Source organism: Neophocaena asiaeorientalis, unplaced genomic scaffold, assembly GCF_003031525.2.
Source record: "Neophocaena asiaeorientalis asiaeorientalis breed wild unplaced genomic scaffold, Neophocaena_asiaeorientalis_V1.1 scaffold132, whole genome shotgun sequence".
Taxonomy (NCBI): domain Eukaryota; kingdom Metazoa; phylum Chordata; class Mammalia; order Artiodactyla; family Phocoenidae; genus Neophocaena; species Neophocaena asiaeorientalis.
This window is the reverse complement of record NW_020173393.1, coordinates 4,525,419-4,541,334: the sequence shown is the minus strand read 5'-3', so window position 1 is coordinate 4,541,334 and position 15,916 is coordinate 4,525,419. Positions and strand designations below refer to the sequence as shown.

Sequence of the window (15,916 nt, the reverse complement as noted above, 5' to 3'; positions counted from 1 at the left end):
CTTCCCAGCACTCATGCCCATGTTAGTGCTTGCCCATACAGAATCAGGGTTGGCCCTGGGTGACCAACAGAATGTGGGTGGAGTTACATTCTGGGACTTTCTAGGATAGGACAGATAGAAGCCTTGCAGCTCCTTCTGGGTCTTTGGAACTCTCACTTGGAACCCTGAGCCTCCATGTAAGAAGTCTAAGTATCCCGAGCTTGCTGTGGTTTTAAGGGACCATGTGAAGAAACCATACAGAGAGGCCCTCAGCCTGTATGAACAGAAAGAGACATCCAGCCAACCTCGGGCTGTCCCCGCCCCAGCCAACTGGATTACGCCAACTGAGACCCTTGATATCATAGACCAGAAATAAGTCATTCCCTTCAAACCCTGGCCAAAGTACGGATTCATGGGAAAAACAAACCACTAACTTTCATGGCTTATTTTTAAGTCACTAAATTTTGGGAAGTAGTTTGTTACATTATCAGGAGAAAACCAGAACAACATTCAAACTTCATCATGAAAAACCACTGCACTGAAAGAAAGGAATTCCAAACTTCAGTTTGAACAGACTACAACTTGAATAAACTCTCTGTGCCTGCATTTTCTTATATGAACCTTAGGTGAGTTGAACTAAATCACTAATATTCAAACCGTGTTCCCAGGATTCTGCAGAGCAGCACCATTGTAATGGGGAGGGGGGGTACTGAGGGGGGTACTTCTCTGCCATCCACCACATTCGGAGCTTCTCCATTTTAATCTGTTTCATAAATTGGCATTTCATTTGAGATTTCACACGACTAAGAATTCCACTCTCCAAAAGAATGGTTGAAAAATCACTGCCTGCAATATGTCTCTTCTAGCTCTTGGCTTCTGAACAATAAAAGAAAAACAAATAAGTCCGTGATATTCCCTTTGTTATAACTTTTCGTATTTTGTAGAAAAATAAATGGGAACATTTTTATTTTACAGACTTAGCTCCACTGACAATAACTGATACATTTGTGGATTGAGAAAAATTGCTGAATAATTCAGGTCCCCAAATATCCATCTGAGTAGGCAAGAATAATTTGCTTCCTTCTTCAGTTATCTGGTTAATTGCAACTGTTATCCAGTTTGGTTACAACAGGAAGATGCGGTCTTTATATCCACAGGGTGGGAACATGTCCTCAGAGCTCCAAATTTCCCCCTCTTAAGTAGGAACTGGCCAAAGTCCCCAAAGCAGGGCCATCTCTAGGCTTTCTTTCAATTATCAGGAGAGACAAATTCCATAGCTCCAGAAGGAAAGTGACATCTGAGAGCTAAGACACCATGGCAGAAGGGAAGCCCCGTACCTCCTTGGGAGGCTGAGCTGGGGAAAATGAACCATAGTGCAGCAAGATCTGGTTACTCGTAAAACTGTGCAGTATCTTTGGCCAAATGAACAGTGGCCCCAGATGATGAAAGGGGTGGAGAACTTCTAACTGATGGGTGGGATCTGGAACAGCCCATATAAGTCATCCAAGCCCCTCCACCAACCGTAACAGGTTGGCACTGTAAGGTGACCATTCCTCTTCTTCATTTCTGGCTCTGTGGTCCAGAGCCTGGGAGTGTGATTCCTCAGGGGCAGAAAGCTCAGGATCCATGTGATGAAGACTCACAGACATCTCTGTTTTCCATATCGGCAAGAACACTGGACAGAGAATGCACAGGCCAGCGTTCTGATCTCAGCTCTCTCACTTGCTCTCTGTGACACCTTGGGCACGTCAATGCCTCTGCCTGGATCTCTGTTTCCTGATCCGTGTACCGAGGTGAATGGCATGGATAACTGCCAGCTTAAACAGCTTTGAGGAGTGGAAATATGATAAGTCTCAGCATCCCAGAACCACCACTCGCTGACTGCATGGCTTCGAGCAAGTCGCTGTATCTCTGAGCCTCAGTTTCTCCATCTCAACGCTAGGGGCAATAATGATCTATTCCCAAGAGTCATGGTGGGCATTAACATTATATTAGTCTAAATTACTTTCCAATTATATACGGTATGTAATACACAAAGTATTTTAAGTAAAATACATTAATCTAGTTTAATATTAGAATATATTAAACACCTGAAATATACTAGGCTTCGACAGAGGGGAGTTCGGGCTTCCCTGGTGGCGCAGTGGTTGAGAGTCCGCCTGCCAGTGCAGGGGACACGGGTTCGTGCCCCAGTCCGGGAAGATCCCACATGCCGCGGAGCGGCTGGGCCCGTGAGCCATGGCCGCTGAGCCTGCGCGTCCGGAGCCTGTGCTCCGCAACGGGAGAGGCCACAACAGTGAGAGGCCCGCGTACCGCAAAGAAACCCAAAAAAACAAAAACAAAAACAACAAAGGGGAATTTATGTTCCCCCATTACCCACAGATAAAAGGTTTGCTGCTTCTCACTCTGGTGACCAGGAACAAAGTGTTCACCTACTTAGGAATAGTAAAAATAGTAATAAAATTTTTAAAAATTAGTAATAAAGTAAGAACAAATACTTATGTAGCACTTACTATGTGCCACACACTGCTGTAGGCTCTTAGCATACATGAACTTGTGCACTCCTCACAACCATCCTGAGAGACAGGTGTTATTATCATCCCCACTTCACAGATGGGGAAACTGAGGCAAAGGTTAAGTAACTTGCCTAAGATCACACAGTTAGTAACTGGATTTGGTAGCAACATGCCTCTAAAGCTCATGTGCTAGACCACTAGCCTGTGCTGGCTTCGAGGAAGAAAGAATATAGACATATGTTGGGCAACACAGCGGGTCAGGCACTGAGATGCCACAAGCCTCATCTCTTTTAATCCTCCCCCTGGCCCTATGGAGCAGGTACTACTCTTCTCATTTTTAGTTGAGGAATCTGAGGCTCTAAGAGGTCACCCCTCACTAGGTCTAATACTTGGTGTATTTGGGGACCAGTTGCAAGGCCTTCATCATGCGCCAGGATTTTCTCACAGTCAGCAGCCCCAGGCTACACTCTTGGGTCTCGACATTCTGGGCCCTCTGGTTTTCTGCTCTCAATCTTCAGGACTCACCTCTGCCTGGGCCACCTCCTCATTCCAACGTGCTTCCTTAACCTTCAACTCACCTCTGTCAAGTAGCTGAGTTATCCTGGACGTCACCAAAAGCCAGTGCTATCCCTGACTCAGCTTCAAGGCAACCCCAGCATGATGGCACCTGACAAGCTTCTATTAATTGAACATGTTTTCCAAATTAAACTGCAAAGTCTTCCAGGGAAAGGACTGCAGTTTTTTACTCTGTGATCAAAACAGAGTATACACGTGTTCTTTCTCTCAGGCTTGAAGATTTACTGAAGGTCTAACTTTACAAGGACACAGTGATATTGCAAGTAACCGACTGCCTGAGACCAAAGATCCTGAGCAGGAAGACAGCTGTGCTTAGGGAAAAAAAGAGAAAAACCCAAACCTAATAAATCACATACTGTGGAATCTTTTCAGCTGGCTGACAAGAATGACTTGAGGTATAGCTTCCCTTTGTTTCATACTACTTAAACAAGACTAAGTTGTCTATTTAACCATCCATTTGACCATCTCCCTGTCCATCTAGTTCATAAACCCACCCGTGCACTCTTCCATCCATCCATCCCTCCATCCACTTAACAATCTATACATCTACTTATCCGTCTAGCCCATAACCCCACACACTCATCAAATCATCCATGTGCTCATCTACTCATTCAGCCAACAATCAATCTGTCATCCACTCATCCATCTTTCCATCACAGTCAAAACTTTTTAAGGACCTATTATATGATTGTCTCTGCCAACTACCAGAGATTGAAAGAGAAATGCCATCGTGATCCAGCCAATATGTCTCATGGGAGAACCAAACAAAAAACTTATAAGATAGATGATAATAATAACTACCATTTAGATAGTAGGAGGTCACTTATGTGTCAGGCGCTGTTCTCAGTACATTATGTGGACTACTGTATTTAATCCTCACTACAAGCATTATTATCTATGTTTTACAGGTGAGGAAAGTGAAGCTCAGAGAAGTTAAGTAACTTGCCCAAGTTTATATAGTTGGTAAGCAGCATGGCAAGTATTAGAATCCAGAGCCTGCATTAATAACTACTTTGTTATTATCTTCTGGAGTGATAAGTGGTATGAGGTGGCAGCTCAGGGAGCTGTGGGACCGTATTTGAGGGTAAGGGGTGCGGATGGGGGAGAGGTAATTTGGTTTAGAGTCTATGATGCCGGAGTTGTAAAGTCCAGGAACACCCAGATGGAGTAGGAGGGAGGGTATTTCCAGGCTGATGAATATCTGTTTACAGAATGGGTGGGGGGTTATCAAGGTGGGAATGTCAAGATGCTGGTAGGGTCTAGTTCCCAAAGAGTCTGAGGAGCTTACTGTCACAGGGAGAACTCAGGTCACAGGGACAACTCAAAGAGCCAAGTGGTCAAATATTTTTCTAGATGGATGATTCTGGCAGGAGCGTGAGCAAAAGGTGGAAGGGGAGAGGGACCGGGGTCATGAAAGCTACCGTAAGGGTCAAAGCAAGAGATGTCAGGGGCCGATCCTGCAATGGCTATGAGGAAGGAGAAGAGGTGATGTGAAAGGTGGCTAGAACACAAAAGCAACAGGTGATTAAATGTGAGCATTTTGAAGACGACTGCCAAGGTTCTAGCCTGAGTGGCTCCCCTAGTGAGTGCAAGCAGAAGGAGGATTCACTTTCCAGGGTGTGGAGTAAGGAGCATTTAGAATGGGGTGGACAAACCAAGATAATGTCAATATGTGTATTTGGGGCTGCTTTCCCACCTCAACGAACCATTCAAAATTATGTCACTCAATTCAGCATATCAGCAAATCCTGTTTTACATTTCATCCAGGTGAGATGGTGTTAAGAGTGTAGACTCTGTTATCAGATTGGCCAGGTTTCAGACCCAGCTCTTCCACTTACTAGCTACGTGATTTGGGGCGATTTCTTTAAGTTCCACATGTGTCAGTTTTGTGACCTGTAGCACAATCTAATAGTTGCCCTGCCTCTTCAGCTTACCCAGTAGTTAGCTTTTCCTACTGCCTCATTATTTTTTTTCCTGGAGAGATAGTGTGTTCTCTGAGTCTCAGACCATGGGACATCTTTCACATACTGCCCTTCCGGCCTGACCCTCCTCCGCACCCCTCAGGGCTGGGTTCACCCCTGATGCTTAACATTGACATCTGGATCTGCGTTCTGAGTGAAGCTTTCTTGCCCAAGAGATGCAGTGCAATCCTGGGCCCCATCTGTTCTAATTTTACTGGGATTCAACACATTTTTAGGGAATCCCAAGTATCTGCAAGGCACATGTGCGATGAGGATGAATCAGAACAGACAGCTGATGGTCCAGCGGAGAAGATAAGATGTGAATACAAATAACAAACGTAAGACAGAACATAACGTGGATCCTCATGGAGGGGATCCAGACGGTGAAGAGATTGAGTCTACACTGAAGGTCAGAAGGGATTATTGGAGAAGGTGTCTTTTAAATTAGACCTTAAACATGGGTAGGTCACATGGAAATGAGGAACACAGGCATTGAAAGAGGAGGAAACTTCACAAGCAAAGGTATAAGTGTGGGGTGAGACTTCAGGAAATCTGCCAGAATCACTGTGAGCAAGGGGACAGCGTAGCTTGACAAGGCTCTCCAGGTGACTTAAGTATGTGCTTCTTGCCTTATTTCCACCCTACGAACCGCTGTTATAGGGAAGGAAAAGCCGTTGAAGGATTTTAGAATGCAGGTTTGGGAGTACAAGTTTCATCTTTCAAACATCACTTTGGCTACAGTGTGGAAGATGGGTTGGAGAGGTGGGGCCAGAGTCAGGGAGGCTGGAGAAGAGACTCATAGAACAAAGCTATAGAGGCTTGCACCAGGGAAGAGGCAGTGGAGACGGGGAGGGGAGAGGATGCAACAAAGAGAATGTAAAGATTCAAGTTCAAAAGTACTGGGGTGATGGAATCCCAGTAGTCTGGCTGATGGAATGAGAGGTAGTACCTCTCACTAAGATGGGGACACATGACTGGAAATACGTTGCTGGGTAGGTGATGATTTTGTCTTTGACCGTAAAAACTTTGAGGGTAGATGTCCAGGAGCAGATGATACAGGGCAGTAGAGCTCTGGCAAGAAAGGGCCAAAGCAGAGGACCTACCCTCCCAGGCCATTTGTTTTCAGTCCAGCAAAACTACAACCACCATGTTGTGTGATAAATACACAGCTGAAGGTCTATGCATGTGGCACAACGGCTGCATGCGGGGGAGGATCATTGAATCTTCCTAGGATGGAGGGCTTGTGGCAAGACTTCAAGGAAGAGGTAATACTTGGAGGAATCCTACTTGGAAGAACTTGGGGCTGAGAGTTAGAGAGTAGTAGGAGACTCGCAGGTGAAGAGAAATGTCTGGACATTTGATTCAGGGAAACAGCATGTACCAAGGCAGAGAACCGGAGAAAATGATACCTGAACCTGGGTCACTTGTGTCCTATTCCAGGATTCACTTATTTTCTACTGGTCTCCATGGACTGATAGAACAGAAGTTAACAGCAAGGGGTCTGGAGTCACAGACCCTGGGTTTGCATTTCAACTCTGCCCAAGACCTTGGATAACTCATAAAAACCTTTTTTGAACCTCAGTTTCCTCTTCTCAAGAAACAGGAGTATCAACAGTCCTACCCTCTATGATTATTTGTAGGATTAAAATCCGAGTATGGCAGCAGTTCAAATGGAAAATGAACAAATTAGGTCAGAGTGTGTGTACTGATTGCAGCACTGCCTTTTAACATATTAGTGATGGGTTTGGAGCTGGCTTGGTACCCTTGATGGTCATGTGTGAGATGAATGTCCCTGTTGATATTATGTAATATATGTATTACCTGTACGTAAGCAGGTACAGGAAGTAAAGCCTGTCCCAGCCATTCGTTCATTTGATCCTCAGAACAGCTACATGAGACTGGCTGCATCTCACAGCTGAGAAAGCAAAGGCTGAGCTTTGTTAAGTTGCTTCTCCAAGGTTAGCAGCAGATAAATGGGGCTGTAGAGATCTGGATCCAGTTTTTCTGCTTCCCAGTACACAGCTAACAAGAATGTCTACACCCATTAGACTGGGAGCTACTGGAGTGCAGACACAAATCACAGAGAAGCAAGGTATACCAAGAGATGCACATTTCTCTCAAAGCAGACTCTCAAACTCAAGACACTCCAAATATATTCTTGGAAGAGTTACTGTTTGGACGGGCAGAGCGTGGTTGGCTGGAAGTCCAGGCTGTACCAGGAAGAGCTGGGCAGGGAGAGGAGAAGAGGAGATGGGGGCGGATGGAACTATGTGCGGCGAAGGACTTTGAAACTGTCTCCCTAAAAGTTGCCTAGTTTACATTTGAAAAGTAAGAAGGGATGGTGAGGTTAATGCAGGATACAGACGAGTCTTGGGGTAGAGATATATTGCTACCAAAGAATTCTGCTTAAGCTGGCTCCAGTGTTTCCCCATTCAAAAGTGCATTGCTACGCCTTAAGCCTTGGAGGGCCATGCTCAGATTTCAGGAAGCGTGTCCCAGGGAATAAACTGGATGACAGGAAGCTTGTAGGCACATGCACATATGTCCATATCCCACAAACAAACATTAAAATGTCAAACTTCCCATATGTGAGCGGCCAAGAAACACCTTCAAACATCAAGATACACTAGTGAAGGCACTAAGGCTTGAGCTTTCCACCTTAATTTGCATTGAAGGCACCCAGGGCCCTATGGTATTAAGCCAAGGGACCGGAGAGTTGGCCTTACAATGCCTTGGCTGCCCATTCCTTTGGGAGAGGATGTTCGATAATTCTAAAGGGAGGAGGTCAGGGAAGAAGATGAACGCGACTGCAGTGATGAGAGCTTTTCTCTATTTTCAGGATTCAACAGGGTGTTCATGAAAAGGAGGTACGTTCCATTACATAATGGCATGCAGGAACCCATTTTAGAATGTTCTGAGGTCTAGATGTGATCAACAGAGCCAGGAGAAAAAGATGAAGCCATTATCCAGTGACAGCATAAGAATGACTATTTTGCAATGAGCTTGGCTATAACCACACTGGCTGTTAACTCTGTCGGAAGGGGCTCCAGATTCCCTTCTTATCATGCTCATGCAATCCTCCATACCTCCATGTAGCCCTGATTCTGTATGGTCCTGCATTCAAAGAAGCCCAGTCCAAACAGGCAAAGGTACTATTAAAAGAAGTCTAAAGTTTAATTTGCATCTTTTTCAACGAGTAAGGGAACCAGCATCTCATATCCCCTTCTGCAACCTTGCATTTTTCAAGATCCTCACCATCCGTTATAAAACAGCCAAACACCAACAACAACACTTTCCTTAGGCTACGCTGATATTTTTTTCTCTCTCTCTCTCTCCCGTTCTTATATTCCTTTCTGAATGTAAATTGATTTAGTTTCTTTCACTAAGCCCTTCCCTTGGTCCTCTGTATCTTTAGCCCTTTCTGGGCCAGCTTTCTAGTTCAGTACAACACACACACACACACACACACACACACACACACACACACACACACACACACACACACACACACCCCACCTAATAGTAGGAGAAAGACTCTCTTTGGAGAGTGACAGGGACACTTCAAGGCCTGTATGGAGAAACTAGGGGCATACTGGAAACGTGCCTGCAGTTCTGGGGAAGACTTTGAGACAGCTGAATCCACTGGGAGCAGAGGAAACAGGGAGCCGCCCTGGCCATGTCTGTGGAGGTTAGGGAGAAGACCCAGCGCAAGCCAGTGCAGGGAGTGTGGCAGGCATTCGACTTCTGAGAGCTGCTAGATGCAGGAACTAACTCTAGGTCACAAAGGGACACTGAAGAGATGCTGACACTAGGATCCTGAGTTGTGATGATTCGCCTATTATTTGGGGGCTTCTTTTCCTTTCGTATCTATTCCTCTTAGGTGACTGTGGACATCATTCTGGTGAGCAGTAAGTAAGTTAGTGACAGACTCAACTGACCAGTGAAGTTTTCCCCATATTTATATATGGGGTTGGGATCAGAAGAGGGAAAGGAGCCCATTAAGCTCTTCACTGTCCTTTGGTGGGGGCACCTCTAGACATCAGAAGACACTGTGGGGTAATGGAAAGAGTGCAGGCTGATGTTTAATTTCTCTTTTTCTCCCTCTGACCCATCCCCTACTCCTCTCTCCTCTTCCCTCCCCTCCTCTCTGCTCCTTCCCTTTCCTTCCCCTATACCTAGTTGTAAAATATTACCATCAACTAGGCCAGAAAAATGTCTTATTTTCTCCCAAAGATACTGTATATGCAAACGCTGATCAGCACCCCCTACCCCCTGCCCACTGCCACTACATCTGAGTTTTGCCTCTTGGAAAGAAATGGTGATCACCTGATGTCTGTTGGTCGGGTGTGACGGATGGTTTTGATAGATGAAGATACTCAGAAGAGGATAAAACCACACAAAGGGTTCACTTTATCCTTGCTGCCAGCCTGAAAACAGAAAGCCCTTTCCTCCCTCCCAGAAAGTCACACATTTCAGAAATAGCTGTTGAGAGGGAAGTGAAATTTCTTCACAAGCTCGCAGACAATGGTGACGTGGGTTAAGTCAGGCTTTAGAAAGAGCAAAATTGGAAGAGCATATCTGACTTACAAATCAGTGGCGAAGAATGAGAACATTCAGGGTCTATCAAAGAGGAATGCAATTCTCTTAAATTGGTTACTTTTTTCAGGGAGACTGGCCCAAACTCACCTCTGTCTCTAAAGCGTCTGCGACTCCGAGAACGTGTCAATGATCTTACATGTGCAATGTGCTCTCACTCACCCCCAGAGAAATCAAACCTCATGTTTGGCCTCATCCAACAGCAGCTAGCTTGTCACAGACATAAAACGTGGCTTCGCTTTACGGATGATGATGATGACTCTGAGGGCTCTTGACCCCCAGTATTATCACGGACCTTCCCTCCTCCCTAGCCGCTCCAACCAGAAAATCAGTAGCTGGATGAGAACCGAAACTCTCCCGTCATTCTGCTGGGAGCCTGAGTAAAGGAATTATCCTACAGAACAAAGATGTCAAGAAAGAACAGGCCCTACCAATGAGATGTCCTGGTCCAACGGGGTCCTGGCTGATTCTGAACAGAACCATGAGACACACAGAGACATTCTGGTGCCAGAACGGCTAAAAGAAGGCCGACTACTTGTAGAGAGAAACTGATGGCTGGAAATACGGACACTGTCTTCATTTGTTTACTTCATGCATTTATATTCATGGGACTCCTTAGAGTAGAAACTGGAATTTGTTTTGGGGGCATTCCGTCCCTTTGTTCTGGTGGGAACAAGTTTCACAAAAGCTGTTTTTGTCTCAGGGATGAAAGCAGGTGCGGGCCCTCATTACTGGGCTTGTCCTGAACTCTGTGAGTAACCACACCCAGAGCTTCAGGCTCAGGAGTTAGTAGTTTGTCGAAGAATGGACTGAACGGTCTCTTTAAATTGGGGGCAGGGCAGGCTGCAGCACAGTTCATTATAATGTAGGTAAGTGTTTTGCTTGCTTTGGCAGTCTGGGGGAGTGGGAGGGTGGAGACCAAGGCCGGAATCCTGGCTGAAACTGAGATGGGCAGTAGGCACGGGGACATGGTGGCTAAGGTACAGTAGGTAGGAGGACCCCCTGTTTGGAGGAATAAGCGTGTACCCCAGGGACAGCGAGAGCTGATATTCTTCAACGTTCCCTAATGACTATTTCCTCTCCCTCTCTGCAACTCCTCTGTGTCGTCTTCAAGCCTCCTGTAAGTCTGATAAACAGAAGATGTCGATGTAATGAATTTGGGGGATCAGGAAAGAACCTGTACCCTGGCTTTCATGAGCAATGCACGCAACAGGAGATAACTGTGTGCGATGACCAGAGGTGCCGGGAGGACATCCCGCTGAGAGGTGACAAGCAGCAACAATCCAGCTGGGAAGGTTCTGTGGGATGTGGAGTAAGAAGGAGCCTTCCCTCAGGGCTGTCACACCATCAGAGGTGGCTCTATCCCTTTGATGCCGAGGATGCAGCTATCCCTTGGGATGCTGCTGCTTGACCAAAGAAAAGTCAAGGATGAATGAAGGTGAAAGGAACGAAGCATTGCTTTCCTGCATCTGTATTTGTGGGCTCACCAGCGTTCCCGGCGCTCCCCTGGAATCTTGATGACGTGACCAATCACAACAGAGCAGCTATCTCTGAGAAGCATCACACGTGGAATCCCATGGTACTCCAAGGAACCCCTGCCCCGCAAGAAACCTGCCGTCTTGGGGCTGCTCGCCAAGCAGATACACATGCCCTTCAGACACCAACACAATGAGCCACCACTGGCCCCAAATTTCAGGACCTCAACAGTTATATCAGAGGGTCCCTGCTCATAAGCGACCAGCAGAGAACGCACTTGGCCATATGGCAGTGTTGGGGCCCCCTGGGGTTGGCAGGGTCTGCAGGGCAGCAACCAAAACTCACCGTCTTTTGATGGTGAGCATCACGCCCAGGAGAATGATGATGAACATGAGGAGGCCGGCGACCACGCCGGCCATCTTCACAGTATTGTCCACCTGCTTCTCCGGCTCCACGGTGTTGGAATTCTGAGTGGAGGCACCTTGGGGGGAAAGGGGAAGAAGAAAGATAATTGAAAAGCCTCACATACGTGACTAGACGCAATCATAGTAACAACAGGTTCCATTCACTGAGTACTAACTATAGGCCAGGCACCGTGCTGAGGACATTATACACGTTGACCCATTTAACCCTTTGGAGGATTAATTCCTTGAGATGTTGAATTATTATAGCCTTTTTTGTAGAGTAAGAAATTGAGATGCAGAGAAACTGAGTTGCCCAAGGTTACACAACCGCGATGCTGGATAAGGGTAACCCTTATCCTCCCATGAGATTAAGCAGACAATTTTATCCCTCATACTGGTTTGTCCCTAGGATCAGACAATGGAACTACGGCGTGAATCTTAGGTTCATGGAATTATTCCAAATCCTAATTAATTCTTTCAAGTAAATGGCGAAAACAACAGCTTTGTGTAAGGGTAACACAATTAAAAGCACTGGATTTTTATAGATAAAAACCTAACTTTTAACTTTTGTGCCTTATAGGAAACAAATGGTGGGGATTAAAGGGAATTGCCTTGGGTTCAGAAAATGCTTGTATCTGCTAACTCCATTTTTGGATTTCATGCTGATGCTACGTGCTCTGCCAGCTACTAACACACTGACTCGATTCCACATCAAGGAAGACTGAGAACTGGGCACTTACTATACCCTCTGCCCTGTGCTGGGCCGTTTTGTGGATCCGGCTTGGCCAATCCTTGCAAATATTCCCTAAAGTATATATTGATTTTCCCATTTTATAGATGAGAAAACAAAGGGAGCTTGCTAAAAGTCACATGGCTGATAAAGTTCAGGGCCAGGATTACACAGGTTTTCTGTAAGTCTAGGTCTCAAAAGTCAGAAGCCTTGAATTCAACTTTCATGTCCTCTAGTCCCTGAATCCTTTCTCCTCCCAGACAACCACTTGGCTAATGCCAGAGCAAAAGTAAGGAGCCAAAGAATGCCTAAGCCCGGCCTCTTCATGCAGTGTACCAGGAACCTGTGTGAACCTTCTAGAGTGTGGTCCTGGACCAGCACCTCCGTGAATTCTTCCCAATGATCCCATGTTTATGTGAGGCAGCTTAAATCCAAAGCATCCTTTCCCTGACCCATCCCTACTTTTCTACCACATCAGAAGCAGCTCATCCATGACCAGTGACACCACCTTCCCTGGTTGCCCCGGGAGCATTCTCCAAATTCTGATAACACTCTGTACCACTTGGAACAGATCTCAATGTGCTGATGTTATTAGTGATTTGTTTCCCCATCTGTCTCCACCAGTGGTCTGCAAGCTCCTCGGGGGCAAGAGGAAGCGTCCTTTATCTTTGTTTCCTCATGTTAGCACAGGATCTGGCTCATAACTGGTGTTCCCTTAACGTTTGTGGTGGTTTAATGTTTAGCTGAAGGGATGACATCTCTGCCCACACACACTTGTTCTCATGAAACCAGACTGAGTTTCTCCTTTTCTTCAGCCATGTGTTCACAGAACCCAGCTGAGCTGAAGGGATGCGAATGCCCATAAGCTATGATTTTGATTCTCCAAACTCAGGGATGTTTCAGACCAGTCCTCTGGCACATCCCCTCTTCCTGATTAAGAGCGTCAAGTGTTTCCTTTACCACAGCACTTTCCCCAGACTCTCTCGTAACTTAGAAAAACTGGGTTCGCTTAGTCAAGTCTCCCTAGTGGGAATGGCAAGTCTTCAAGAGCAGAGAGCACGTCCTAGTCGACTCTCTAAAGCCAGTGTCTAGCACAGGCCTCCCTCCTCCCCATTGTTGGTTTACAGATGATGGTTGAACGGCAGAAAGGCTAGTGGACCACAGTCGTTTGCTTCATTTATTCATTCAAGCACTCATTAATTTGCTACTAAGCATCCATGTTCTGTGTGCCCAGCTATGCTATCAACAGGGTCAGAGACCCTTCTCCTGGAAGGACTTACAAATAAGGGATTTTATTCAGGTCCCCTCACCAGCTAGAGACAAACCCAGCTCATCAAATCGCAGGATGGTCTGAGCAGGCTCTGCCTATTTACAGCCAAAGAATTCCTGGCGGAGTTGGCCAACCTCACAGGAAGGCGGGTCTCACATTCCAGAATACAGGCAAGTCCCGAGTAGCCCCCATTTTCACGTCTGGAGACAAGATTTCTGAGATATGTCTAGTCCCCCAGACACAGAACATGACTAAGCATAAAGGAGGCTGAGCACCTCAGACCATCATTTCCTCAATAGTGTCAGAGCCTTTTTACTTGGCTTTGGAGGAAGTGCTGGCTCTGGAGCATTCACTCACTGATGTAGTAATGGCTAAACTTTACTTAATGCCTGCTAGGAGATCCTATTCTAGAGACTGGGGCACAAAGGCAAAGCCATGGAGAGGATCCTATTACCCTGGGAACGCTGTTATTAGCTTGTTCTAATGAGATTCACACTGCGTTCCTTCAACGAAGAACCACAAGTACCCACTGTATGCTGGGCTTTTAGTAATACAACGGTGAGCAAGACAGGCACAGTCCCTGCCTTCAAAGAGCCTACAATGAGTTGTGAGTGCGGTTGAGGGAACAGAATTAATAAAGAATCAATAAGAGGAAGCTTTCAACTCTGTCAATAGAGAGGCACATGACACACAATTGGGAAATGAATCACTTCTGGGAGGAAGTGGCCCATGGGGTGGGCTCCAAGGAAGGACAGGTTATAACTAGGCAAATAGAGCACCACGAGAAAAGCACACAGTGGTGGCATGGGAAACAGCACTGGCTAAAGCCGTCTGATGGAGGCAAGGAGCCTGGTGCATTCAAGATATGAAAGAACTGTGGCGTAATGAGGGCGAGAAGGCAGGGAGAGCACGGTGAGAGCAGCTGGTGAGGGCAGCAGGGGCCAGTCCATGCAGGACATTATAGGCCACAGTGTGAGCTTTTGTTTTATACCCCAAGAAACACAGGGAGTCATTTAAGTGCTGTTCATAGAGGTACGATATGGTCAGATTTGTATTTCCAACGGACTGTTCCAGTTTCTTTGAGAAGCCAAAGTGGATTGGAGAGATGCATTTTGAAACTATTACAGTCATCCAGATGGGAGATAATAGTTGATTGAATTCAGGTGATGGCAGTGAAGATGGAAAGATGCAATAAAAGAGATAATTAGCTGAAATAGATATAAATAAAACTGGTTGATGGACGGGATACAGGGCATAAGGGAAAGAGAACTGAATTCTTGAGGATGACCTTAACAAGGCGGATAATGGTGACGCTTAAAGGTTCAAGAAACAAAAAGGAATAGAGTTAGAAGGAAAATATGTGTGTTAGGGGCAATTTGAGCTTGTAAGATACTCTAGAAAAGCAGGCAGTTAAAAATGCAGTCTGAAGCTCTTAAAGGCGGCCTAAGCTGGAAGTAAAACTGTGAGTCACAGGCACATAGATGGTATCTGAAGCATGGGGGCTGATGAAGTCATCCAGAGAAAGAACCAAGAGCGGATGAGGACCTTCAAGATGGCGGAAGAGTAAGACGCGATCACCTTCCTCCCCACAGATACACCAGAAATACATCTACACGTGGAACAACTCCTACAGAACACCCACTGAACGCTGGCGGAAGACCTCAGACCTCCCAAAAGGCAAGAAACCCCCCACGTACCTGGGTAGGGCAAAACAAAAAAGAATACACAGAGACAAAAGAATAGGGACGGGACCTGCACCAGTGGGAGGGAGCTGTGAAGGAGGAAAGGTTTCCACACACTAGAAGCCCCTTCGTGGGCGGAGACTGCGGGTGGCGGAGGGGTAAAGCTTCGGAGCCGCGGAGGAGAAGAGCGCAGCCACAGGGGTGCAGAGGGCAAAGTGGAGAGATTCCCGCACAGAGGATCAGGGCCGACCGACACTCACCAGCCCGAGAGGCTTCTCTGCTCACCCGCCGGGGCGGGCGGGGCTGGGAGCTGAGGCTCGGGCTTCGGAGAGGACTGGGGTTGGCGGTGTGAACACAGCCTGCAAGGGGTTAGTGCGCTACGGCTAGCCGGGAGGGAGTCTGGGGAAAAGTCTGGAGCTGCCGAAGAGGCAAGAGACTTTTTCTTACCTCTTTGTTTCCTGGTGCGCGAGGAGAGGGGATTAAGCGCACTACTTAAAGGAGCTCCAGAGACAGGCGCAAGCCTTGGCTAAAAGCGCGGGGCCCAGAGACGGGCAGGAGACGCTAAGGCTGCTGCCGCCGCCACCAAGAAGCCCATGTGCAAGCACAGGTCACTATCCACACCCCGCTTCCAGGGAGCCTGTGCCACCCGCCACTGCCAGGGTCCCGGGATCCAGGGACAACTTCCCTGGGAGAACACACGGTGTGCCTCAGGCTGTTGCAATGTCA

At 46.8% G+C, this 15,916-nt stretch overlaps 1 protein-coding gene across 1 annotated transcript in view; it reads right to left on the bottom strand.

The window, feature by feature from the left end:
- Positions 1–15,916, bottom strand: part of PTPRT (protein tyrosine phosphatase receptor type T) — a 754,628-nt gene that overhangs the window by 141,591 nt on the left and 597,121 nt on the right. The window contains exon 14 of the mRNA XM_024746810.1: positions 11,450–11,585. Coding sequence (XP_024602578.1) covers positions 11,450–11,585 — 136 coding nt within the window. The remainder of the gene's footprint in view (positions 1–11,449; positions 11,586–15,916) is intronic.